Source organism: Calonectris borealis, chromosome 1, assembly GCF_964195595.1.
Source record: "Calonectris borealis chromosome 1, bCalBor7.hap1.2, whole genome shotgun sequence".
Classification (NCBI taxonomy): Eukaryota; Metazoa; Chordata; class Aves; order Procellariiformes; family Procellariidae; genus Calonectris; species Calonectris borealis.
In genome coordinates, this window is record NC_134312.1 from 1,610,495 (window position 1) to 1,637,788 (window position 27,294).

At 48.2% G+C, this 27,294-nt stretch overlaps 1 protein-coding gene across 15 annotated transcripts in view; it reads left to right on the forward strand.

Moving 5' to 3' along the window:
• Nucleotides 1-27,294, forward strand: part of NRF1 (nuclear respiratory factor 1) — a 71,305-nt gene that overhangs the window by 30,166 nt on the left and 13,845 nt on the right. For 7 of the 15 annotated variants that reach the window (XR_012672322.1, XR_012672316.1, XM_075141591.1 and 4 more), the window contains 8 exons: nt 1,194-1,298; nt 1,385-1,543; nt 2,558-2,755; nt 4,506-4,607; nt 6,488-6,637; nt 7,880-8,037; nt 12,204-12,328; nt 27,114-27,170. Coding sequence is in view for 13 of the 15 variants with exons in the window: in XM_075141591.1 (XP_074997692.1) it covers nt 1,194-1,298; nt 1,385-1,543; nt 2,558-2,755; nt 4,506-4,607; nt 6,488-6,637; nt 7,880-8,037; nt 12,204-12,328; nt 27,114-27,170 (1,054 nt within the window). In the remaining 2 variants the exon portion in view is untranslated. Of the gene's footprint in view, nt 1-1,193; nt 1,299-1,384; nt 1,544-2,557; nt 2,756-4,505; nt 4,608-6,487; nt 6,638-7,879; nt 8,038-12,203; nt 12,329-18,138; nt 18,258-27,113; nt 27,171-27,294 lie in introns of those variants that run through there. The other 8 variants (XM_075141571.1, XM_075141639.1, XM_075141616.1 and 5 more) reach the window with 7 other exon arrangements.

Consider the following 27,294-nt stretch of genomic DNA (forward strand, 5'->3'; position numbering starts at 1 on the left):
AGTGTGCTCAGGGGCTTTCGGCTTTTTGCAGAGACCACAGAGGCAATCTGCAGTCTCCTGTTCCTCTGAAGCATTCCTCCCTTCCTCTGTCTGACAGATGTTAGAGGGGACTTTAGAACATACTCCCTACTCTCACGTGGAAAAGGCAGCTTGTAAATGAGTTGATTTACAGCTTGGAGCCAATGGATACAATATCCAGACTGGAACCAGCATGTCGTTCAAGCAGGATCGTGGCTCGGAGGAATGGACGCTGTTATGGCAGAAGATCAGGGATGGGTCCTCCGTGAGCTGACCCGTGTCTCTGCTAGCTGGGACCGCGTCGTGGCTGTGGCACCAATCGATGCTGGACCCGTCGCGCTCTTCCATGGCTGTGCCCTAGGTGTCTCGGGGCTGTAAGGTGGTCCGAGGACTCCCAGTGGCACTGCCACGAGCTCAAATAACTTGCTATTAAAGCTATGAAAGGATGCAGGGGAGATGTTCTTAAATGCAGCTATTTAGCTTTAAGTTAACGTGGTTTTCTCTGACGTATCTGGTCTTGAGCGCTGCTTCTCTTCCTGCTCTGTTTCTGCAGCTGAACCAGCCTTTTCCTGAGACTCCAGACAGTCCCCGATACAAAACCCAAATGTGTCATAAAACCCTGTGTGAGTTTTTTATTCTCTTTGATAACGCTAAGGATATTACTTGCTCTTGGTGACATATCTGTTCGATTTGCTTTGCAAGTCCATTTTTAAAGTATTGTCTCCTGATGGTAAAGGCAGTTACTAATTGACCGGTTTTTGTGGGTGCTAAGGAGGAGTAAAATCAGGTTGAAAGGTGTCCCCACTCTGGCAAAAGTTAAAAACAGATTCAGAAAATTAGTCCAGTGTGTGTTATGTTCTGCAGGGGTGGGGAAGAATGTGTGAGATTGTGTTTGTTACATTGGGACGGCTCACTGAAGCTCCATCCTCTTTGCAACATCTCTGTAAAATGTACATCAGCTCACATCCCAGTTCCTGTGGCCGTGGGGACATTGAGTGTGGTTTTTTTCTGCGTTATTCTGATTCTTATTTTCTTATTGTTTCTCCCTCTCAGGTTGGTTAGCGCTCTTCATGGTAGTGTTGAACCATGAAGTGTGTTAATACAGTGTGTGTTTGTGCCTTATTGTTGTAATTGGCTGACTTAATTTTGTTTCTGCTCGTCCACATGCTACTAAGCTGTTCTCATCTGAGCCTTGGGAGAAGATGGTGAAGTATTTGTCCATCTTCCTTAGGCATTCAGGCCTCTTCCAGTTGATGGTTCCAACAGGATGGAAGTTAAATGTAATAACTTTGTACTATGCACCTCAAAACTACCAGAGATATGAGTTCCTAAAAAACTCTCAACTCTTTTTTGCGGTTTGTTCCAGGCACAGCTGCGAGCTTTCATCCCTGAGATGCTGAAGTATTCCACGGGTCGTGGGAAACCAGGCTGGGGCAAAGAAAGCTGCAAGCCCATCTGGTGGCCCGAGGACATTCCGTGGGCCAACGTTCGCAGCGATGTCCGCACAGAGGAACAGAAGCAGCGGGTGTGTATCCCATGTCTGTCTGCCTTCAAAGTGAGGACAGGGGCTTGCGACCAGTTTTTGTGGGAATAGTTTTTCTCTCAAGTGACAGAAGAAACTATGACATTGACCCTTCCTTGACTTCGTGTCAGACATTCAGCCTGGGAGAGCAATGAGATGAGAGAGACGGAACCTGCAATCTGCTCTGTCCCTGCTGGGGTTGTGTGACAAGCAGGTATTTGAATCACATCTTTCTGCAGCGGGTGCCCTTTTTGCTACCTGCAGAACCTGCTCGTCTCTGTGGCCTTACGAAGCAGCCTACCCAGCCTGAGACAAGTCTACTCTCAAGTATGCAGGTCCTTTACCGTAGAGTCTGTATCGTAGCCTCTTGAAGCCTTTGAAGGGATACTGTCCCATCCTGAGCAGCAGGGACCTTTGTACTTAAAGGGAAATAGTGACGTGTAGTGAGCCAGGAAAAAAAAGAGTGAGAGAACTGAGTGAAAAGGTCTTGGATATCGGTTACGGCCATGGATCCTGCATACAGGTGATGTTTCTATCAACCTGTCACAAGGAGATAATGGAAGAAAGCTACCAGGGTGTGCAAGGGGCAGGACTTGTGCAGGCCGATGTAGGTCTGGTTGGATGGGGAGGGATGCCTAGTGAGGCTGGAATTGGTGCTGTGGCAGTTGGTGCTTTCCTAGCAGGGATGGTTTTCTACTTGTCGGCCCCAATCCCTTAGTTAGAATTCCTTGAAAGCTGGCAGAACAGATTTCATTGAGAAGCTTCCCGTTCCCTTGGCCAGATGTGCTCGTTCTGTGTCAGTACACAGCGATGCAATAGCTCTCCAGGGCGATGTCTGAGTCTCGGGGAAAGGAGGGGATGAGGAGAGAGGGATTAGGTATTGGGGCCTTTTGTTTGTTTGAGAATTTGTTGAAAACCCAGTAAAGATAAGCATGCAGATCACAGCAGTAGCAGCACTGCAGTGGTTGAGAAAACTTTTTTACACTGATTTTTCGCTCTCTTTCATTCTACTGGTAGGTGTCGTGGACCCAAGCATTGCGGACTATCGTGAAGAACTGCTACAAGCAGCATGGGCGTGAAGACCTGCTCTACGCATTTGAAGATCAGCAGACACAGCAGCAGACTACGACCACACATAGTATAGCGCACCTGGTGCCCTCACAGACAGTGGTACAAACCTTCAGTAACCCTGACGGCACCGTGTCCCTCATCCAGGTGAGTGAAACCCTCTGGCTTTTCCATTTCCAGCATGGCTGACTCGGCATTGAGTTGCCTGCGTCAGGGAGGTGGTTTAGAGCAAACTCCTTTTGGTAGCTTAACTTGTCCTTCAAGAATTTTGTCTTTATCTGTATGTCTTAGCCCGCAGGCTTGTTAACCCAATGCTCCCACCCAGAGAAGCAGTCTCATCCTCTCTCTTCCCCACTCCCATCTCTTGTTCTCCCGTTACGGCAGTACGAGCATTTCTGCAGCTATTTGGTCAAGCGATTCAGGGATCTGACCTGAGTTTAATGAACCCGTTTACGAACAAATACAGTTCGTGATGTGGCCACACAACGCCTGTGGTGGCAATGGGATGGAGTGATGGGAGGAGAGGTGGTGGGGACTGCCTTTCTTTAATGGCATGAAACATAGCTTAATCTACGGCATTGGGTATTTCTGTGCCCCCTGTTCTTCATCTTACACCTAAAGTGTAATATATATATTACACAGACCAAATATATATTTACCCTCATGATGCCCCCTGCAGTAAGGATGTTTTACCGTTTTACAGAGGGGGATTCAGGGCAGAAGGGGCTGCGTTCAGGCAGTGGCTCAGCGGTGCTGCTGTTCTCCCTGCGTTCCCCGTGTGAGGCAGGTTCTAGCAGCTCAGGATGTCAAAAATTTAAGTGCTCTCTTGAAACTTCCCAAGAGCTCCTCGTGGGTGTGGGATTTGAACCTCAGTTTCCCCTGTGCCCCTGCCGCCAAACCACCACTGCCCTCTCGTACCTAACTGGCTCAGCGGTTTGCCCCTCTTGAGCATCACATTTTTAGTGACGTCTCAAACATCATTTTCTGTTGGCTGCTCTCATCTCACAACTGTGAAGATAAAAACATGGTGTGTGGGTTTGTTTGGTTTTTGGGGGGGGGAGTTTGGGGTTTTGTTTTGTTTTGTTTTGTTTTTTTTCATATGAAAGCTTTTCAGCGATCATTACAGCTTTCTGTTCCCCTCACCAAGGCCCGGCAGACTTGCCAAGCTGGTTCTGTTTGCTCACCTGCTAACGTACGTTTTCGCTTTGACTAGTGTTCTTTTAGGTGCTGGGCACCTGAGATCCCATTGGCTTTCCAGCATCTATAGGTTTAATTCTCCTTAGAAACAAAGCTGCACATCTCCCTGCCTTTGTCTTTCCCCAGCTGTTAAATGGGGAAAAGGTAATTTCCAAAGGCAATGGGGTATTGAGGATGAGCTAATGTTTGCCAAGTGCCTGGAGATGAGACACCCAGTGAATGGTAAGCGAGGAGCGTTATAAATGAGGGCTGATGTGCTGGAGTTCTGCTCCAGGACCGCTCAGTGGTTTTTTAAGTGACTTCCACCCGTGAGAGGAGCGTGTTGGCTCCACCTGCGCACCACCCTCACACCTGGGAATGGCAGCAGCGTCCCACAGCTGCTCTTTGCAAGGCTGGGGGAACAGCAAGGACTCTGTCTCCTGCATGAACGTAGGGGACAGCACGAGGCCTGTGCAAAACTTGCTTCTGGGCCATATCCACTCTGGAAGCTGCCATAGATTAATGTGGCTCTAGTGTACGATTTCCTCTCCCAGCCCTTTGAGACAGCTCTGTATTTTCTGTGAGCTCTGCAATTACTATTATTCTCTGTGGGTGTGATGCTTTTTAATCGGAGAGCATTTGCGTGTCCCTTTGCCTGAATTGTGTGGACGTTTTCCTGCAATGACAAATGTGTTCAGCTGCATTTTGTTGACTTCCATAGGTTGGCACTGGTGCTACAGTTGCCACGCTGGCCGATGCCTCAGAGTTGCCTACCACAGTTACTGTCGCACAAGTCAATTATTCTGCAGTGGCTGATGGAGAGGTAAGGACCTGGGTCATGTTCATGGTGCACAAACCAGAATTATCCTATCTGAACTTCAATAAAGTTAAATATTTTCTAGAATTAAGTGGTCACAGAAAACACCAAGCCTTGCTTCCCCACTCTGCAGTATTAAGGGTTAACATACATGTGAACAGGAGACTCTATAAAATTTTATATAGAAAGTGCTGAACTGTTGTCATTTGAACTCAGGACTGTACGACTGCAATTATGGTGGAAGCCTCAGTTCTGAATTTCACAGATTTTTTGATATCTCCTATAGATTATTTATTTATCTGCTGTAGCAGATAAAGACTTAATGACCTACACAAGTACACATTTGTGTATTTGTATTGAGCAACTGTTTCATATGTGCTGTAGATCCTGGGTGTTGGTTTGTCCGTTCAGGGTTGGGAGTGATGCCTGGGATATTTTGAGCCTGTGGTTAGCAAAGGATATTGCATGGCTGTGGGCAAATCCTGATTCTCTGACCACTGATCTCTGGACAAAATGGGACTGTTCCTTTGCTGTAGCTTTTAGGGAGGTTTGCAAATAAATCCCAGAGAGAGCTGTATAAATGCACAGTAGTGTAAAGACAACGGGAGATACTGCGGAGTAACTGTTCCGTTTACTGTGAAAGTTTCTTCCACTGTTTTACAACTTGGCAAAGTTGCTTCTATTGAGGACTTGGTCAGACCATTTCAGTCCCAAAATCTGAACACTCAAATTTACGTGCATTTATTTTTCCAGTTTTTTTTTTTAATCGTGTGATAACGTTTTTTGTGTGTGTATAAGGAACATTCCTTTAAGATTATGAAGATTTTTTTTTTAATAATTTTTTTTTTACCCTCTTCAGCCCCAAACCTGCCTTCAAACCAGGCTGCAGGTTGCTTTCTGTCCCTTTGCTGCACACCAGAATTTCTGGCCGGGCAGTCTGCGCGCAGGGGCGGCGAGGTCTGGTCCGCCCTGCGTGGATGGGGCTTTCACGGCGACAGGTGGCAGCACAGAACAGCTTTGCTCTGCACCAGACCCTGTGTCCATCTCAGACCCACGGCGAAACAGCCTGGCTCTGGGGCCGTGACCTTGAAGCGCTTTGCAGCTGTTTTGAGGGATTTCAAGAACCAGTTATATCTCTTGAGATCTGAAAGAAATTTTTCAAAGGCATAAATAGAAATCAGGGGAACACAGGTATCTAATTCCTAACATGAATGGAACGTCTAAGTGATATCTTGGACAAAATAAAGATACAAAAGTAAACTGGCTTTGGGGATAGGCGCTATTTCTCTGCACAGAGAGATCCACAGCCTGCTGGCGGCCTCTCTAGGGACGTTTTTGTCCTGCTATCTCTTGCTGTGTGAAGATCTAAGTTAGCTCTGAGTAAATCGATGTGTTTATAGGATGCTAAGCAGCATGGAGCAGGGATGCTCGCTAGTATCTCAGCGGCACAACCTTTGTGTTAGTGTGGAGAAGAGCCTGGACAGTCCCCCCCTTCTTTTCCAGGCCTTACTCCATCCCTGTTCTGAAACAGCTTAGGCATCTTTGCAAGGCACTGTATGTCACAGTGGAGACCTGCCTTATCACTCAAATGTGTGTTGCCATGTATTTGAAAAAAATGTATGTCTGTTCCTCTTCTGCATGGTGGTGGGAAGGGTGACTTTCCCAGCTCGGGCTTGCTTCGGTTCGGTTTTGGCATGGCTAACGAGTACCGCAAACTCGATCCGACTCTCGAGATCTCTACCATCTGCAGCTTCTTCCTCTCTGGGCACCCAAACTTGGTTGCATCTTTCCTAAAAGGCATTGCCTTCTCTAAAATCAACTTCCTTTCTCCTTTTCGCAATGCACTATCTCACTGCTTCCTCCCTGCTTTGGATCCTTCCGCCCAGGGTCAGCTCTGGGCACAGGAGAATGAAGCAGTTGCCTTGAACGTCAGACGGCTGGGGATGTCTAAAGAGCTACGACGAGCGCCAGCTTTGCCTGTGCCCAAGTGCTGGAAAACCAGATTGGCAGCTGCTGAGGAGTGTGTGATAGCAGATGTGAGTGAGAGCGCGACAGCTACTCTCTCCCTCTCCACCCCGTGATGGGACTAACCCTTTTCTTGCCCAAAGGCAGCAAAATTTACTTGTCCTTTTGTGGGGAGCCTTGCGCCAGCTCTGCTTCTATGGACTGTTTAGTTTTCTCCATCTTAACAAATTGAGGGGGTTTTTTTCATCACCTTCTGCGGCATTCTTATTTGTGAGTCTCAGCAAGATGGTGAGTGGCCTGAAACGTTTATGGGGGTGAGAACAATGACGGGAGGGTGGGGGAAGATCTTCGTCTTGCGAAGCAGCCAGGAGTTGTCAGCTGATGGGCCTTCATCCTCCACTTCTTTAGTTTTTTGGTCCAATGCATATTTCTAGTTCACATCCTGGTGGATTTTGTGGCCGTACACTCATTATTTCATGAGCTGAGAAGTCCCAAATGGAGAAACGTGGGCAAGATGGAAAATGAGCAACCGAGACTGGGTGAACTTTAAGTAATATGAAACCTATCTACGTAAAGGTCTGAAGTAAGGGAATTGAAAGTACTTGAAAGGTATGAACAGAGTACTTTCCATCTGCCATCTTCTTTTATTAAGTATATTGCTGCAACACAAAGAAATTCCAGTTGGCTCAAACCCATCCGAGTTCACAAGCGCTGTACAAATAAATCCTGAATGGGAACGTGGACTGTTCCCCAAAATGACAGCAGATGGGTGCAAACAAATCGAAACAGTGAGGCAAGCGCAGCCCGTTTCCTTGGGGGACGTGATCCACGCTGGGGTTCCAGCACCACAGAAATGCAGCTACTTAATAAACTGCCCAGGCTGGCAGGCAGTGATCCTACAGCAACAGTCAACACTGTCCTGTTTTGTTGCGGACGTGGCTGGACAAGAGGGATTTGTGGGAGGTTGAGGGGCTTCATAGATGTTTATGGGGTGTGTTTTCCATGTGCGTGAGGAAACTGAAGTTCTTGTTTGAAGTTTGAACGTACGGAGAACAGCAACTAAAGTCATGGGCTGACTATAGAAACTCACTCATGGCTGATAGAGGGTTGTAGAGTCCAGCAATGTTCTCAGGTCCATCCTGGGCTTCCTCCCCTTGTGCTCTTTTTTCCCTGTCTCTTGGAGAGGGTCAGAGCATGTGTAGGATTCTGCAAAGACCTCTCAAAATTATCTGGCTCGTTCATGTTAGGAAGCAACCATCCATTCATGGGACGACGTCCAATCCTAGGGCCTTTCTTTTTGTTTTTCCCCATAGGTGGAGCAGAACTGGGCAACGCTACAGGGGGGTGAGATGACTATCCAGACGACGCAGGCATCAGAGGCCACGCAGGCGGTGGCATCGTTAGCAGAAGCAGCAGTGGCAGCATCTCAGGAGATGCAACAAGGAGCAACTGTTACCATGGCACTCAACAGGTACGGGCGAGAGATGAAGGCTTGAAGCATGAGCGCGTGACGTTTCCATCTGGGTTTTCACTCTAATGGTGCAAAGGGCACTGCCTACAGTCCCAGTAGAGGCATTTCCTTAGCAAATTCCTGTGTCAGCCCGTGTCCAGGTGTCTGCAGGACAGTTCCTGATTTCCACTGTAGCCATAGAAGAACACTGACATGGAAATTTCCTGAAAGAGGAAAACATAGGTAGTAACTGTACCCTCTAAACGGTCTTATTTGTACAGCAAGGGTCCAGTTACTGAATTGAGCTTGCTAAGCAAGCAAGAGTTGTTATGTGCTAACAGCACCTTTTAAGTATGGTCTGGGTCTCCCTCAATATTATTAATGGTTCTTACTAAAAGGCTACGGCTGAATTTCCCTGTTGTGTGGCAGTGTGGTCTCTCTTCAGAAATCAGAACCTTTTCCAAAGGCCAGTGTTTTTGGAGTTTCTCCCAAATGTGTTTCTGAACACATTCACGTGAACATATATATATGAACAAGGTGAATGAGCTGCAATAGTAATGCTGCCTCTTCATCTCGGAACGAGCTCTGTTAGATTTTTGGTTGTGCTCAGGTTACCAAGATCTGCAGCGTAGTTCTCTACAGGTCCCTGCAGCAGGAAGCAGTGTCTTTGCTCAGCTCGGGTGAGTTGCTTAAGCTTTGCCCGCTGTTCTTAAAAACTGGAAATGGCTGTGGCACACCGCAGCTGCACCCTGAGAGAGCGGGAGGACCAAAGGAAACACGGCATCAGCCCCAGCAGCATGGGAGGTTTCACACTGCTGAGGTGTAGACAAAATATTTTCCTCATCCAAATCAGGATTCTGGTTTAGAGGCTGTTGACTGAGCAGCCATGGGTTAGGACAAGGCACAGGTCCACGCTGCTGATGGTTGCAGTAAAGCTCCAAGACCTTGTTATCTACACAAATTGCTAAAGGAGCCACTTTGATCCCAGGGGATTTCAACAGCTTGCTTCCAAATTGCTGTTGCAACTGAATCATGAACACACCTAGAACTGTTTCTTCTCTTTGGGGTCCAGGTTCAGGTCCATCAGATATGTTCTTTTCTGCTATCGTACGAGGTTGGTTGGGGAGGCTTTTTTACTAATAGTTTCTAATAGTAAAATTGCCTTTTAAAAACAAGTGATCTTTTTAGGACGCTGTAAGAACAGCTAAAGTAACTAGGCATGGAATTGCAGGGAAAAGCCCCATCTCCCGGAATCCGACTTGCAGGATTTTATCCTACACATTTCCAGGCAACAGATTTTTGTATGTATTTTTTTTAGAAGTTTTTCTGGACTAGAACATCAGTGGGCTTTTGATTTTAATTTCATCCCATCACTACTAGTTTTAGCTCTTAAGGTCGCAATGAGCTGTTCCTTTTCCTGTATTAGCTTGAGAAATTCAGAATCCTTAATAAAAGGAAGTGTTGTTAGAACTAAAGAGAGTCTCCTAGAAAATATGAATGGAAGAGCCTTCAACAAGTCATTTAGTCTCTGTTGTGCCTCAAGACAGGATCAGCTGTGTTTAAACCCAGGAAAACCCTGTGATAAGTCTGTTCAAACAGCTTGTAGTTCAGGAGCGATGCGAAGGCTGTAGCAGCGTTGCAGTGGGAATGAGGGGCCTCGTGTTTTATTTCCCAGCTTGTTGTCACCCTCTTTGTCTACTGACCATGGTAGTGCTGGAGACCTTTCCAGGTAACTATCCTCCAAAGCCCTTCCATGTGGAAGAGGTGTGGTTTTTCCTTTGCCACAAAGTGTTCCTTGTAGCTTTCAGCTGTGGGACTGCGGTCTTTCCCCTGCCTGTAGGAAGATCTCAGCAAGGCTCCGGTCCTTGAAAGCTGGAGGCTCATCCCAGCTCTGGCAACTTTATGCCTAATTTGGCTGAAAGCTGCCATCTCTGAATCTTATTCCAATGGCTGCTGACAGAGCGCAGAGTCTTTCATAGTCCCGTGTAGAGCAGCACATCTGCCAACAGCATGACATGATGGATGACGCAACCTCTGTCAGGTTTGAGGATGGGAAGTATTAGGCCTTCTAGTAAAAGAGGACAAAGTGGAGGTAGGTGATTAATTCATTGATTTGAACCAATTCATGTTTGTGGAGCACGTGTAACTGGAAAAAGCTTTTGTGCTGCAGATCATTATTATTTTCAGGGATGCAACCGTAACAGATTATTAAAATGCTCAATTGCCCTTGAAAGTAGATTCAAATAAATGCTGTCTGAAGTCTGGGAAACAGGGTTATACCAGCAAATCCATGCTTACGCACGGGTTTGCTGTGTGGTAGTTGGCCTTCCTGCAGTGTAACTGCCTTCACATAGCTGCAGGTTCAGAAGAGAGATTAGCCAAAGGGAGTAGGAAAGCAGAACAAGAAAATATTCTGGTTCGCTAACAGTGTTTAAGAGCTACTCTGAGAGGCAGAGGGGCTATTTAGAAATGAAAATACACCCTGAGTGAATACAGTTGGAAAGCGTACAGCATCTAAGCAGGAAATGAGTAGGAAGTATGTGGAAAATATTTGAGTCAGTTGGTCTACCAGAGAATGAGTGGGGCAGTTAAGGAAGAGCATCCTAGGGGAAGCTAAAGAAAATATCTGATTTTTTTAGTTCATTAAGGTAAGAAGTGGTAGGAGATTCAGATGCAAGAAGGGGATGGCTTTGGAATAATTTTGTGACTAGCAGTAGGTCACCAGGAGTAGCTAATAGTTGTCCAAAAGGTCTGGAGAAACCTGGACAGCTGCTGAAGGATGCTCACAGCACTGTGCAACCAAATGGCAAATAAAATATGATGTCAATAAATGCAAGTGATACACACATGAAGAAACATCTCCTGTATACACCCAATGAGGAACTATATATTACCAGTTACCATTTGGAAAGCATTCAGGGAACCATCCTGCTGGAATGTTTTATCACTGCTGAGCAGATATTGTCAAAAACTTGAATATTAGGAATTATAGGGAAAAGCATAGAGAACAAGACAGGATTAGGCTCCTGGACTAACTCATGGTGTGACTACGTCTTGAATAGTATGAGAAATGGTCACCCCCCTCAAACAGATGTCTTACATTTAGAAAAAGTCTGGGGAGGACAAGAGCGGTCGGAAGCCAGGAAGAGTCCTTGCACAGTAAGTGGACTATGGCTCTTCTGCTTGGGAAGGAGATTACTGGAAGTCTATAAAATCATGAGAAAACGAAAAAGGAACAGTTATTTTCTATTTCTCACAATATCAGACTTAAGGGCTGCCCAGCCAGACTCAGGTAGTAGTTTTCAGAGTACCAGAATGCAATTTTTCTTCACATAGCATCTAATTAAATGTGGAACTCATTGCTACAGGATGTTGTGGAAGCAAAAAGTAAAAATGGGTTTCAAAGGGGATTAGACAAATCAAACCTGATGGTCCAGATGCAGTCTCTGATGTAGGAAATCAATACACTGCCGACCATCGGAAGCTGAGAGGGTGTAGGAAGGGAAGGATCATACACACTCCTTCCAAATTATCTGATACTGGCTCTTCTCACAGCAGGGTTTCTGCACGAGAAGGACCTTTGGTCTGACCTCATTCGTATGAAGAAATTTAAGAATACCATGCTAAGCTACCGATCACTCATTAAAAAGAATTATTAAACCACTCAGCTGGGGAGAAGTACTCCATCTTGGTTAAATACAGAGCTGCTGATGTGATCCTGGTAACGGTAAACCTCTGGGCCTGTTTCGGTGCAAGGTGCACTGGCTGAATCAGTAATGAAGGGTAAAGCTCTAAAACCTGTAGAGACTCGGAATGTGACAGTGCCAAAAGAATGAGTTTTGTACCAGAAACCAGAGGCAGGAAGGAGCCACGTGGTATAACTTACTTGGATTGTCCGAAAGCTTTTAGTAGAGTCCCGGGCAAAAGGATGCGAAGGTAAGAAGGCAGGGATGTTCTGACTAAGAGATCTGCAAGCTGAAAAAAGCCAGTGGAAGGAGCTTCTTCCCATGTATTCCTCCTCCACTGTAGATTTTCTGCTCTGGATAACTTCATCTGGACCCAGTAAGAATCCCTCCTTTCTGGATTTGTTCTCTTGATGTACGATGCCTGGTTAAAATTGATGCTATGGGAGTGGAGTTATTTGTTTGGTCTTCCTAATTCTTCTTTCTCCTTTCCTGTGCCCACAGTGAAGCAGCTGCCCATGCAGTAGCCACGCTTGCTGAAGCCACTCTTCAAGGTGGAGGACAAATTGTCCTATCTGGTGAAACTGCAGCAGCAGTAGGAGCGCTTACCGGAGTCCAAGATGCCAATGGTAAGGCTGCCGGAAAGTTTTTACTTTGCTCTTAGCTAGGGTTTTTTCCTCTCTTTTACTTGAAATGTCAAGTTTTTGCTAGTAAAATAGTTCTCCCTCACTGCAGATGGTCACTAACTAGGTTGTGACTTAAAATCTCAGAACAAAATGGTAGCACTAACCTCTTGTATTGGTGGCTCTGCTCTTTTCCTCCTTCTGCCAGCTTGCTAGTTAGCCTTAGTTTTTGGGGAAAACTGCTCCCCACTGTACAGTGCCTAGCCAGGGAGGACCAGACTTGGTCAACTAACACAACTAGTCCGTGCCATAATACCGTAATAAACGCATCTCCAAAACGCTTCACTGTGAAGTGGCAGAGAGTATGACCAACGTTTTATTACCCATTCATTTCCTTCCTTTCTCAAGACTTTTCTTGTATGCTTGGTGGCTGCTCTTGAGCAACTGTTGCTTTTCTGCTTGGGTGGCACCTTCCAGGCATCCCTCGACAGTCAGCCTCGGGTTGTTTGCCTCCTGCTTTATTTTCCATCTTGCCACCGTAGTAAATCGCTTGGTTCTAGGGATTCTCTGTAGTGTTTCTCACCTATTATCTGGGCGTTTCTTCTGCCAAGTCTGGTGACTGTCGCAGTTATTCAAACTAAGCTGGTAGTGAATAAAACAGTAAGTTCATAGAGACTGGTTCAAAGACAATACTGGAATGTACAAACGTGTCTGGTTGGTGCTCATCCACTGCCTCCAGTTGTGCTGTACTTCTGCCTGATGCCTTTACCGTGTTTTCCCAGTTCAGAGATGAAACTCACTGGTTATTTCGGTGAAATGGAAGGAGGTGTGTCAAAATAAGCTCAAAAAGGAGGCGAAGTGTGAAGTCGTAAAGAAATGTTGCCTTGAGGATGGGGCTATTTGGACGTTAATTGTCAAAGGGGGAACAAGCACGTGCAGTCGGCTGGCAGCGATGACTTCTTGCCTTATCACTTTGCATGTAAAGCAGCAATCTGGCTAGATGAGACCTCGAGTTTGACTTCCATCAAAATCCTCATCACATAGGAAGCGTGCTCGTTTTAAATATTTAGTTTGCAGCGGAAATGGTGCGGTGCAGGGAAGAGTAATTTTACTCGGGGTAAATTGATGTCTCTTGCTGTGGAGTCAGCCAGCCTGAAGAGGGAGCAGAAATGAAGTGAAAACCCTGTCCTCAGAGCTGGGAATGCATCTGATATTGAGAGGGAAGAGTAGGGTTATGTTGTATTATGCTTTGCCGGCAGCCTGGCACGAGGGGGATAAGAGATGTGCGTTTATCGAAGGAAGGATCTGACCCTGGATGCTCAAAACCAGCAACTAATCAGATTTGTAAAAGCACGGTTAGTGTCCTTTAGCAGATCTGCGCCCCTGGCTCCTTTTGGTCTGCTTCCAAAATGCTTTCATGGTCTGGATTCCTCTGGATGCTTCCCCTAAACAACTCTCCTCCTCCACACCCTTCCTGAGTCACTCTACCTCACTCACCCAGCATTAATATTATTTTAATGCAGTCTGAGCTTTTTTTTTTCCTTTTTTTTTTTTTTTTTTTTTAAGCAGCAGAGTTGGAAATCAGATGGGATTTAGAGTGCATTAAGGGGAGAGACTGCAGCATTTTCCTCTGTGCAAAACCTCACCCGCAGCCCCTCGCCTTGTTTCCACTCTTCTTCGATTTGCTCTAATCTCCGGTGGTATTAAGGGGAAGGGCTTTGTCGGCGCGGTAGTCCTTGGAAGCGCCATGCTGTTAGTTTTATTACGTAACCAGCTAATATATCTCCCTTAGGGATGGAGGAGATGTTGGTATCCATTCCTGCTGTCTCTGTCTGGGGATGGAGAGCAGATGGATTTTCAGCATTGGCACGGTCGCGGAGGATTTGTCTGCCTTCTCCGTACCTGAAGCCCAGGGTGTGAGTGTGAGCATCCTCCCGGGCACCGGTGCTCGGTTATTTGATGCAGCGGGGACAAACTGCTCTGCATGGCGTTCTGTCGGGAGGAGATGAAACGGGGAGTGATTTGGTGCGATTGGTTGCAGGAAGGAGAGAGGGAAAATGACTGCCAGAGCCATAATGGTATTAACCAGCAAATTCCCCCTGCTTGCTATTGCTTGCAAAGTCTTAATTTGCTGATATTTCCAATAAACGCTTCTCTCTAGGAATGCTCTTACCCTCCTGTAGGTCTTCTCTGAGGGATTCCAATCCCTTACCCACATCACTTTCCCTGGAAAGGGCATAAATTTACCCCCATCTTATTGATAAGGGAACTGAGACGGTAGTTTAACAAATTTGCTTGAGGTCAGGTAAGGTGTTTCATTCCTGATTTTAGTCATCAGATGTAGTTCTTCTCTTTTTACAATTTTTTGTTTCTATCTTGATGTGGTATTTTTCCCATCCGTTCTCTGGCATCTGAATAATAATTAAGTGATACAAGAGAACCAAGATGGCTAAAAAGAGGCAACTTCTGTACGTTCATGGATGTCTCGTGCTAAATTTGGTCTTGCAGGGAGTAGGGAGCGCAGCACGTGGCTGAACTGCAAAAGGGCTGCGGATAATCGTGTGATCGGTTACGTTTATATCTAAGGGAAATAAGATCTCCTGCTCCCATGCGGTGTCAAACTAGCTAAGTGCATTATGGTTTTCTTGCTACTCTGGAGCATCTGCTCTGAGTCGGGATGCTGGAACCGGTGACGCCATGGTTTGAGCCTCAGATGTTTTGTTCTTAAGTGGCTGGTATTAAAGCGAAGTAATATTCAAAGCAAGTGAAGGGGATTGTAGCAGCACCGATTTTTGAAGTTGACTGGAAACTGAAAATGCTTTGGTAAGAGGAAACTGTGCGCTCTGGGGCTGCTTTCGGTGTGCGCTATGGGCAGCTCCGTGCGATGGGCTGGTGCTGGAGCCGTCCCAGCCCGCTGGGGCTGGAGGAGAGAAACTCAATCGGCGTCGGGAGGGAGAAGTGACGGTGCCAGCCTGCAGTCTGGGCCTCGCTCGCTGGAGCATCCTCATATGCAGCCTTTTGTTTGACATTGATCTGATCGGGGGCTTGAAAGCTGCTTGGGCTATGGGCTTCCTGGCTTCGTCTTTAAATATTGATGAGGCTTTTGCCGAAGCAGTACCTGCGCGGGGCTGTAGCAGTGCACGGTGCTGCCCAGGAAGGACAGAGCAGACTCCCTGCCCGAGGAAGGTTGGTTTAATGGCCTCGGTGTCGTCACAAGCCTGGGGTTATTGCAGTTTTGTGCAGCGTGTGGCATTTTGAAGGGTCGGTTTGAAGGCGAGAGGGGTGGTATGCTCGAAGCTGCAGCTGGGATTCAAAACAGAGCATGGAAGGAGGCACAGTGGAAGGAGCTGTGTTGGCAAGAGGAGAAGTGGCAGTGGAAGATGTGAAATCAAGCTGTGACCGGGGAATTGATTGAACAGACCTGAGCTAGGCACAGCCAGAGACCCAATGGATCCTTGTTTGTGCATCTTGGTCCTCGCAGGCAGCAACTGCTGCTCTTTTTCCTGGCCCCAAAGCATGTTTTACTGATGTATCTCCTCCCCGTGCTGCTGGAGATGCTCCTGGGAGCGCTGATGTGCTTGGTGGTGGTGTGGCAGCGTACAGGCGGGCACTAGAAGGAGCCTACAGTGAGTCTTGCCCTTCTCCATCCCCCCCCAGTCATCCAAAAAATTCAAACCCAATTCTCCGTACAACCAAAGGGAGCCAGGCTGGGGGTGAGCCAGGATTATCGAGTTGTGATGGAAGCCCGGGGAGAACATTAGGACTCTGACGTGGGTAAAGGGGGATTAGCAAGCTCTCTGCTTTCGCAAACAGAGGAAATAAGGCGTCAGTACAGGAACGTATCTTGCAAGTTAGTATAGGATAAACAAGCCTATAGTGGCATTTGGGGTGATGGGGCACTTGCTGCACAGAAGAGCTGTTCCAGTTGGCGATTTCTGTATCAGAAGCGGTTTAAATGCTGAAAAGCCTTCAGCTCTGGGTGAGGCTGTCGAGCTTCCCGCACAAAATCAATAAGGTGTCAGGTGGAAACCTGTCTCCACCCTCGGCTGCGCAGATGGGAGATGGGGAACCCTCCTCTCGGCAGCAGAGAGACCTCCAGGCCTGGAGCGCGGTTGCCAGTCCCGTCGGGCTCTGTGTAGGCTGTTTACAGTTGAAAGCACATCCAGGAGGGGAAGGCAGGAGTCGAGATCCTGTTCTTTGGGCTGTGCGCGTCCCCTGGAAAGCGTGAAAGCAGCGGGAGATACGTCGGGCAAACCCAGCGAAGGGAACTGCCTGTTTGCTTTGGGATGCCTCGGGACAGGGAGGTGCGGCACGCTGATCCGCTGGTAACTGGTGGCTTTTTTTGCATGAGGAAAAAAAAAAAAAAAGATGGGGGGGAGGCTTGGAGGCTGATCTGCTGCAAACTTTCGTCTTTAAAAGAAATCTTTTTTTCCTGTTGGATCCCCTTTTTAGGGCAGATGGACCCAAATGAGTTGTTAGCAACTTGGCGAAGTGCAGATCAGCTTGCTTGCATCCAGGCAGACAGGAAGGAAGGAGTCGAGGTTTTTGTAGGGTCTTCCTGGTGGGAACAGATTTTTTTAATGAAGTATTTCCCTGAAACAGGTATGATTTCATCCCAATCTGAAGGAGAAGTGAGGAAAATAATTTTTGCAGATGTGTTTCGGATGACAGGGGAGAAGAGAGGCCGATGGCAGCCAGCAAGGAGAGCTGAAGTGGATGAGTGTGAGTTCCTGGGTGCATGCACTGAGCTGGTCCAGGAACAGGGAGAGGTGTTTCCTAGAGGACAAATTACTGTGCATAAATGAATTATTGTCAGCAACGGGGCCATGATGCACTCTGAGTAAAATATGTTGGCATAAGCCTCAGCTAAAACGAGTGTGTGTCAAGTACATGCAGTTCCCTGTGTGTGCCCTATACTTGACTGCAGCTCAGCCATCCCTGCGTCTGCACCCTTTCCGTGTCAGCATCTGGTGTCCGGGGAGCCCCAGTGTGGGTGGTGAGGAATATGCAGTGTTGGAATCGTGGTTCACCAGCCACAGGTTTGATGCCAGCAGTCAGCATGGTGCTGCTAGGTCTTTCCCAACACGATGAGGGCTGAAGTATTTCCAAGACCTGAGACCGCTGCTCCGTTTGCACTGAATCTTACCAGCACAGATGATTTCTGCTCGCTTTGGCACGACTTGCCTTGCCCTGCTGCTTTAAACCCATCGTAATGGATCTCATGGTTTTTGCTGCTGTCCCTCATTACTCTTGGGCACTAATCTTGGGCAGCGCCGGCGGCGCAGTCGGCTCAGCCTGTCCTTCTGACGCTGGGCTGTCGTGGGCACTGTGCGGCTTTGGTTTGACATCTTGGGACTGATGACGAGACGGCTGCCTCTGACGATTAGGATTTGTCTGCCCACCAACCGGGGCTAAAAATAGTGGCTCAGACAAGTCCCTCTCATACTGCGTTGATGGCCACATTCTCCCTTTGGTCCAGCTGACCAGGCGCTACCTACGCCAACGTGCGGTTGTGTTACACGGAGCCAGCTTCGCACAACCCAGCACAGACAGTTTGTCTGGGTTGTTTGAGTAGAGCAGGAGACTGGAGGTGGATGCCACGGCACTTGAGTGCTGCTGGCTTTAGGGCGTCCCTTGGCTTGTTGGGTGACCTTGATGAGTCCCTTGATGGAGACGCAGAATGGTTATTTCTGGGTACAGTTTGGCTTTTGGGGTAGGGAGGCTCGCGGGCTCTGCCATTTTATTTCCTTGGGGGAAGGCGGTTTTGTATGATGAGCAGTTGTGACGTACCGCAGGTCTCTTTCCTTTTTCCAAAGGCAGCGGTGTCGGAGGAGCACAAGGAGAGCCTCTCGGCTGGTTTTGTGTCCGAGTCTCGCGTGAAGTCTACAGGCTGCTTTTTAGCTCTGAAACATGCCTTTGAGATCGCGAAGAGAGAAGGCAGCGTCCTGGGGAGACACCGGTTGCTCAGTTCCTGGCTTGATCTGTTGCTGTCCCCTAAAAGACGCTCGCCTTTTCTCCTCAGCGTGTTTGTGATGGTGTTAGCAATACCCCGAAAGGGAAGCCAAGAGCTTCATTAGGGGTGGGGAGTCACCGCCAAGTCCTTTGCTGTTTCATCACTTCTAGCATTTCTTTGAGTCCTGTTGGCTTCAGTGAGGTTCCATCCAGTAAATGAGCCGTCTGGCCTTATCTCCTGGCTTCTCCATGACCTTACGGCATCTCCAGCACCTCCCTTGCCCTCCCCGTTCCCCCTCCCCTGGTGAGTTTTGACATCCATTCCTGTTATCAGGCAGTTGAGACTTACAGGCTCTCCAGCTGTCACAGCTGATGCTGTCCCGGTTTAAGCATAGGCCATTTACCTTCCACGTGTCCTGAATTAGGGGAAATGGACAGGAGGGCTGGGTCTGTTTAAAAATTAAAGCTGATTACAAGGCATTAACATTACATTTAAAGAAATAGACAGCAGCCCTCCTCTCTCAGCGTAGTTGCAATATGTTCCCCTTTGTTCTGGTCTGGAAGAGGAGGCAAGACTGGTATCGACTCCAGGCTGGGCAGGATTTCTTCTTTATCCATAAATTTAAAAAGAGAAGCTGCCTGATGTCTGCTGCAATACTTTAAAGCAGTTCTGGTCTAACTACCTAAGGCAGTTCCCATCTTTGCGATCGTAACAGAAAGCTGAAGTTCTTTCTGCTGATCTTGAATTTCTCTTGGAAAATTCAGATCTACTGGCATTGTGTTCATCGTTCTGACTTCTGAATTGTTGTGTTGGGAAGCTTCATATTTGAGGGGTCCCAATTGTTTTACACATGCATCCGCTCTAGTGCCAAAATCCAGCCGTGCCGGGGCAGCAGTCAGGAAGAAAACTTTCTTCCTCCCCCGCCCCCATAAAAGTTCAGCTTCATTGCAGCAGATGGATTTTAAGGAATGTTTGGCCTGAGATCTTCAGGGCTGAGAAGGCAAAGGGACCTGGTTGCTTCATGCATGGAAGGATGGAAACATGAGTGTGTTGGGTGTGGGAGATGCTGTTCCCACCATGCCCTGGCCTAGCTGCAGCGTGGACTTGGGTGGGGGATGAACGTGGGTTTAAGGAAGCAGACAGGGTTGGTGTCTTCCATAGCCTTCCTTACGGAGATGTGTTTGTGGCATGGCTTTCCTGCTTCTCTCCTCCTGCAGCAGTGACCTGTTTTTCACATTGCGTAGGGTTGTCGCTTTCCCAAGTTTCCCAAGATGGAGCTTTCTTCCCATGGTGACCCTTCATCACGAAAGAGTAATAAGTCGATCTAGCTGGGAACACCGAATGAATGTACTGCTTGACTAGCAGTCCATTGTGTTTCTAGGTTGAATTTGAAGCCTATTTATTCAGTGTGTTTGTATGGTATCTGTCCAGGCTTCTGCATTGTCATCTCACAGTCTCTCAGTGATCCACGTGGCTTCAGAAGGAGCTGCTCACTTGCTGAAAAGAGGCCAAACCTTTTGGCAGGTGAAGTGATATGTGTGGCATATATTTGTATTCACTGGATCTTGCTTTTCTCCATCTCTTAATGAGACTTTTCAGTTGACTTTACCATTGCCAATGTTCATGTTAAATTCCAGGTGTTTGTTTATGTAATTTATGGTGACAAAGTCCCCAACAACTTGGCTTTGAGAGCCACGTCACTGAGGTCCTGAGCTTTCCTGATCCCCTTGTCCTTATGTCCCTGAATCTGGGTGTCTGGCGTATGGCTCTCAGCTCGCTGGGTGGTTGGAGATCGCCTGTGCTCGTGGAGAAGGTGCGTTCTGCCTGATGGCTGCGTAAGGTGATAGGGATGGGCAGCTCTGCACAACTCCACGCTTGCTCAGCCAAGATGAACACTTGAGCAGGAGAAGGAAGGGGCCTGGTCATCTTTATGGAGTACAGTCCTCGTTTTAACTAATGCACAATTGAGAAGTCTATAGGATTTTGTCTGACAGAGGGGTTTGAGGTTTTTTTGGTGGTATATTGTAGGGGTTTTTTATCCCCTTGATGTATATGCACACAGACTGTAAAACTTACATATTTGAGAAGGACTTTGGACCTAAACCAGCTTGTTTGGTTACAGCAGTGTTTTCGGGGTGCCTGCAAGAGATGGGTATCCTAATCCTTTGACAACCTTTTGTCTAAAAGTGATGAGGTTGAATACAGGCAGGAAAGGAATGGCAGTCAGGGTACTTAGCCTGTTTCCCTAAATATGTCTGGAAGCACAGAACTGGACAGACAAATATTTCTTTGCTTGCCACTGTTTCCAGTCCAGGAATCGGGATGGGAAGGGATGGAGGTATTTGTGTAGTCTGTCTGCAAGCAGATCTCGTTAGTGCCGCTGTCTGGGGATCGGTGCTTTGGCCCCAGGTTGGCCCCAAGTAGGGAGGTGCTCTCCTGATGAGCTGCACATCTTCAGCACGGTGCTGTTTTATTTATAGCTCTTGGCCTAGAGAAAAGGGCACAGATGGAGTCAGAAAACCAGCTCTGTGAAGCTGCCTAGTTCTGCATCGCTGTCCTGACCCATCGCAGATGCCGGTGAGGAGGCATTTTCCAGACCTCCTCCTCCATGCCTAACCCTAACCCAGCTCAGAGGCTTGGCTGGCAGAGCTGTACCAGCGGAGCTCCTTCATGGGGCTCCTGACACCTTCACAAATAGGGCGGTGGTACTTGTGAAAGGACCACAGGCAGCATCAGGCTGGGCAAGGCAGCTTTCTGCTATTTCTGCTGGACATAGCTGTGCGGATGAAGCTCGACTGTCTGGATCTGAGCACTCAAACCCATGTGTTGAACTGGGTGGTGGTAGGTTGAGTTGAGATCAAAACCAGCCTGTGCTTGCTTCTGCTTTTTCAGTGCTCCCAGGATGAAGTTCATGTGTAATGGATTCTGCCTGTAATAACAACTAACTCAAACCTATGCTGAGCGTGTGGCAGCCCCCACCCCAGCTTTTTGGGCCCTGTGAGATGTTCGGTATTGTAGCCCATCTCTGGAAGACCTTCCATCTTAACAGCAGACAAGAGCTGCCTCGCTTTCTCCTGCTGGCACAATCTCTGCTCATTCTCCTGGTCCTTCAAGCAATCCCAAACGAGAGGTCCCAGCTCACCCTCCTTGCACACTGGCGTGGCAACCTGCTTCCCAGAGAGGAGCAAGGCTTGTGTCTTGAGTTGTAGGGCATAGTTCCTCCTGCGACTAATCCCAGCTGACCCCTCGCTGCCTGGCAGTAAGGATGGGCAATGGTCCCTGCTGTGGAGCAGCTGTAGCATCTTTCAGTGCAGGCTTCACCTTGCAAGGTGGCTGGCCTCCTGCTTAGAGAAGTAGCTTCCCCTTGTCCCCATCCTTGTCGTGATGGGCGAGTGCTGCGATCACAGCCAAAGCCGAGGATGTCGTTTCTGTTTTTCTACCTGCGCCGTGCCACTTTTAACCCTTACACCATTCAAGGGCTTGGGGAATTGAAAGAGCAGCCTGCGATTACACTGAATCAGGGCAGATGGAGAGGGGCTTTCTAATCCCCCTGCACCCCCGCGTCACAGCAGAACGGGGCTGCAATCTGCTGTTTCATGACAGCAGGGCACAATTCTTGCCTTCCCTAGCCGGAACCCTTGTGGCTGTGAGCTGGGCTGGATCAGGCCACCCTCTCCCGCTGGAGAAGCTGTGGAAAATGTTGCTGGGCTTTGAATGGATGGAGGCTCGTCTGACCCGAGGGCAGTTTGTGAGCTCCAGGCTCTTAATGGCTGTCAGTGGGCGTAGGGTGCAATCTGATCCAAATGGGAAGCTGGCTGAAATCCCAGCAAGCTGTTGTTACTGCGTGAGGCATCTTATGAAACGAGATGGGTTTTGTGAACTTTCCCCCCCGCTGGGCACTCCGCTCGAAGGAGAAATACCCTGTAGGCTAAGCTACAAGCCGGGGCTTCCCCAAGTACAGCTCTTCAGTGCTGTGGCATGGTTTGCGTGTCTCTCCATTTACGAAGCTTGTAGTCTTGTGTGTTAGACCAAAGTTTCCCCCCTGCGGAGCTGCTTGCGCTTTCTCAGCGCGGCCTCCCCAGCTGCGTGCTTCTCTTCGGACTGTGCCTTCCCGCTTCCCGGACGCACGATGCGGAGTAGACATTTCCAAACTGCTCAAGGTGCTGTTTGTTTTCTTTGCCTTAAAAAGTGCTCTGCCCCTCTTTGAAAAGAGCTTCAGCTGCTTTCTTAGCAGGGTCTGACCTCTCGAGTTCCTCTATGGCTTTTTTCTGAGCGTGTCTAGAGGATCATTCTGTGGCTGTATTTATCCTCTTCATTGGATCTCCGTAGCAGGGACTGATTTTAAAGCCTAAAAGCACAACCCCATCTGTCTTGTGCCTCAGGGGCATAGTAAAGAGCCCTGTCCTGCAACCGCTGAGCCTGTGAGAGATCTCGCTTGCAGAAATGTTTTCACTGTCCACCAGACCTGCCTATGGCAGAATGATGAAGGCAGGGTTTAATTCATTTTCCCGAGTGGCCACACTGGACCTTCAGACTTCTCTTTTTCCAAGTGAAACTCGTTCCTCTTCATTGGCCCTGATGTTCAGCGGTTAATTTTTGGGTTTGAAGAGGATAACATTTCTTGCTATAGGATTGATTCATTTATGCTTTGAGGCATCAGCAGGTTGCATGAGAGCCTGGGGAGATGCAGCTCCATCTTGGCATCCCTTGGCTGGTGACACTTGGGTGGCCTTGTCCGAAAGGTTGGTGGGATGCCCTCGCCTGTGGGCACACAAGGAAGAGAAGGTAAATTTGTCACCGTAAGGACTGTTCCAGCCTTCCAGCACCTTGTTTGCAGCCTGGTAAATGGACAGCGTGAGACTAACTCCTGGGGATATCCCTCCTCTCCCCTTTCACTGGGTGAGTCCTCACGATAGCTGGGCAGAGGGCTTGAAGGTAAAACCATTTTTCATTGCCCTCTGACCATTCGGGAATGCTTTTCTTGCTGCCTGGCGTCCCTCTGGGAAGTAAATCACAGTCGCAGTAGAGGGCGGTGTGTTTGTCCCTGGAGGCCCCTGTCTCCCAGTGACCTTCTCAGCTCATGAAGACAGCTTGGCTTTGCTGTAAAGCAGCTCATGTGACAGTGGTAATCCGCAGCTAGTAAACAGCTGTGCAGGAAGATTGCAGGGGAATCGCCCTATTTTCCCTGCACTGCAGACCCTGGCAGGCCAGCACACAAGAGCAGGATGGTGGCTTCTGCTTGCTGTGAGAGGCTCCTATCTCCTTGGCTGCACGAGTCCATCAGCGGGTTGGTATTTTTGAAGCCAGACCAGCCACCGCTGCAAAGCACGCTCGCCAGGTCGGGAGCACACACGTGCTTCTGTGAGTCGAGGTGAAGCTGCGAAACAGGTTCCAAGAAGAAAAAAAAGCAATTTCTCCTGAAGTGGTTTCCTCTAAATCTTTTCCAAAACCAGAGGTGGCATTTCTAAGCCTGAATTTGACTTGTTCCTCCCACCCCCCATATCCTTTGGCTTAATTTATTCCCTGATGTGTACAAATTCCTTTCTCAGTAGCACTTTCTGATGGCTCGCGTGGACCCTTCTGCTCCAGGGGCACTCGGTCACTGCTGGATTTTTTGCCGTCTGCCCACAGAAAGTTAAAGTGTGCCCTGGAGAAGACACAGACTCTAAGAAGGAAAAGACTGAGGGAGCACTGAGTTTGGAACTGGTTTAAAATTAATCATGGTATTATTTGTCACTCCCATACCCAGCTTACAGATCGTAGCAAACTTTTCCTCCCTGTGGAACCTCCTTGTTGCCACAGGTCCCTGAACTTCATCTCCGTTTTTCCCCCCATGATTTTAATCTTCAAAACCTCAAGCATGTCCGAAGAGACGTTCAGTAAACGGGAGCTGGTGCTGACGAGTCAGAGGAGCTGATGACAGCTCAAGCAGGCAGTCTTAGACCGAGATCCAGGCTTGCGCAGCCAGAGGTTCCTGCGCCGCGCAGGCAGCGGCAGCCGTAAGCTGCCAGCAATTTGCCTCAGTTCCCTCCGGGAAGGAGCTGCCTTTGATCAGGTAGGCAGCAGTTGCTTCGTACCCGTGTAATCCCTCGATTTCGCTACCAGTTCTGCCAGAAACCACTAGCAGTGTGTTTGTGGCTTCAATAAGTTTTCTACCAGTGGCCTGAGACAATCCCTCATTTCATGTAAGCTACAGAACAGCCTTCAGAAGTGGCCATCTGTTACCGCTGGCCTATGACAGATTTGAACGCGAGACCTCGCAGTGAAAGGCTCTATGCTATTCCCCTGAGCCGGCTGATCTCTTCCCTTCCACTCCTTCCCATCAAAAAGAAAAAAAAAAAAAAGCTTTGTACTCCTAAGCATTAGGGGACTCTAATTGGTGTGTGCACGACGGGACCACTGCATTTAAACGATGAACGTATAGCTAATGGAAGCTGAGTTTTATTGCTGGCATAAATATAGTATGTTCAACTCCTTTGAAGTCACAGGGATCAGCGTCTGGGGGTGTTTGTGTTCCATTATACACCACCAGTGAATTTGGCCCGTGGTTGTTTCCTGTTGCTCTAACCCGCAGATACCTTGCGATGTCTTCGGCCAAATCTTCTCGCAGGTTCCTGGTACGTTTTCTTTGCAAAAAAGGGTCCGAGTCGCACTTCCAAATAGGAGTTAAGTGTTAAGAGGTTTGAAGTCCCGCGGCAAATTAACAAGACTTGGACTTGGCTGGGTTTTAGGCTTTCTGCTTGTTTGCTGCTGTCAGAGACGTGCTTTCTCGCTCCTGGTCCAGACGGACCTGCGGTCTGAGCCAGAGCAGCCAGCTCTGTTCCTGCAGCCAGCGAGCGGGACTCCGGTCTGAATCATCCACAGCAGATGCAAAGCAGAAGGGATTCTCCAGCCACCACAGCTCCTTTTGCTCTCGGGAAGCGGTTTCTGACCTGTTCTGTCCTGCCCCGGGAAGCGACAGGACAGGCTGTTACACAAGCGGCTGCTTGATTCTTCTTGCAGTTTTTGTCCATGCGGGTCCGTGTGCCACGAGTCTCCCCTTTGCGGGCCCCTGCGCACCCGGGGTGAGACCCACAGGGAGAAAACACCTGGAAGTCCCCTGGTTTCTGCGAAGTGAACGATCATTTCTCTCCCTGCACCCATCGTTGCCTTCTCTTGGCATGTGGAGAGGCTTCCTACCACCCAGCCTGCACGGCTCGGGCTCTGCCCGGACGCACAAATGTTCTGTGCCTTCAGCCACCAGGCCAGAGTCCAAGCTTTTTTTTTTTTTTTATCAACAGATGTGCAGAGTTTAAAAGGGAGGAATCTGCCAGAGGCAGTAGCATACCAAGAATAAGTACTCTCGGGAGCGAGAGGTAGGAACCCATCCCACCTGCCGCGCAGCCCGGGCAGTGGAAGACGGTGGTGTGCGAAAAAAGGAGGAATGTGGACTGTAAAAACTTGCTCTTTACACGATACGTTCCACGTCTGAGTCGTGTATTCGCCGTGATTTATTGCTTACTTTGCTGAGGATGGGCCGGGTCCTACACGGGGCGACGAGGGGGGGGATCTGTGCCAAATGGGTCCCTTGTCCTATAAAGAAGACAGGCTGCAGACACCAAAGCACTGTGACACTTAACACCGTTGCAACAAGGGTGTGTGCTGGCTTGTGGCAGGGATGCTTTTATAGCTAGATTTGAAGGGTATGCTTTGAAGAAGAGAAAAAAAGGACCCTTAAGTTGTGCATCTAGCCCTTTTTTCCCCCCAAGGAAAAAAGAAGAGTGCTTACCTCCTTGTAGCTAGTGCGGGAACTAGCGTAAGGTAAGGCTCCAGCAAAGACACCAGAGTTGCAGCTTTCCGTATCTGCAAGGTAAAACTTTGAACGCCTTCCCGAGGCGTTGTCCTCCTCCAAAAGCTGCGCACTTTTCTTGGCTGTGGGTTCACGTCACCTCTCTTGGGTTAAGACCATGATTTCCTCCAGTGAAGAGGTGCAGGGGCCGGGAGTGGGGCACTGGGGGAAAGAACCCATCACTTTGGACCCGTTCGTTAGCCATGAATGTGCGCTCTGTTGTAGCAGAGAGGCTCCTGCTGAACAAGTCAGCGAAATGCTGGGAAAATGTTTTTTAGATGAAGCCAGAGACTATCTGGTTACGGATTACCTTACTGCCAGAACAATAGCTGCTTTATATCTCCATGTGCTAAATGCTCTGTAGTATATGCTAATGTTCGTGTTCACATGTGATCTATCGCGCAGCGTACAAACTTGTGAAACTCATTGAGGTCTGAGTCTGTCCTAGCCTTAAAAATACATTGAGCTCCTTTCAGAGACCGATGAAGCCAAGTGCCTGGATTTCATGAACTTTCTAGCCTCGTGCTCTTGGGATACATAGAAATGCCACTTTGGCAGCCATTTCTGCTTCTCATTCATTTCTCATCCCTCATTACTCGGGGAATAGTGGAGAGCTTTATTGGAGGTGGCCTTAGCTTCTCCAAGATGAATTTTACTACTCTCACTTCTGTGCAGCCGTTTCTCATCGGGCCTCTGTGGTCCAATTAAGCCATTCATCTAAATATTTGCAAAATATAGTACAAATATCTGGAATTATCTTATACTTGCCTCCCACTTACTCTACCTCCCACTTATGCACGTAATGTTCTGTGTAGAGGTAGGAATATTTAAGTTACTGTGCCTAACATTGGGGTATTACTCATATGTGGACATTGAATTTTTTAATTCACCTAGTAAGCAAAAGGATGTATTTCGTATGAATACATTAATTACTCCACTTATTGCCCCCCCCCCCCCAACTGTAGTATTTGGCCTTTGTTCAGCCTTTTACACTTGCATTTTATTGTCAGGCTTCCTAGCAGCAGACTATTCAGGTTGCAAGTGGAGCCTAGCAGAGAGTTCATCAGGTGAGTGGATTTTTGTGGTGGTAGTTTGGAATAACGGGATTTAGCTGGTATTGCCACTTGTTCCTTTAGGTTCCTGACTGTGTGGTGTTTCTTGGGGTTAAAGGGGCTACATCTATCTGTCTTT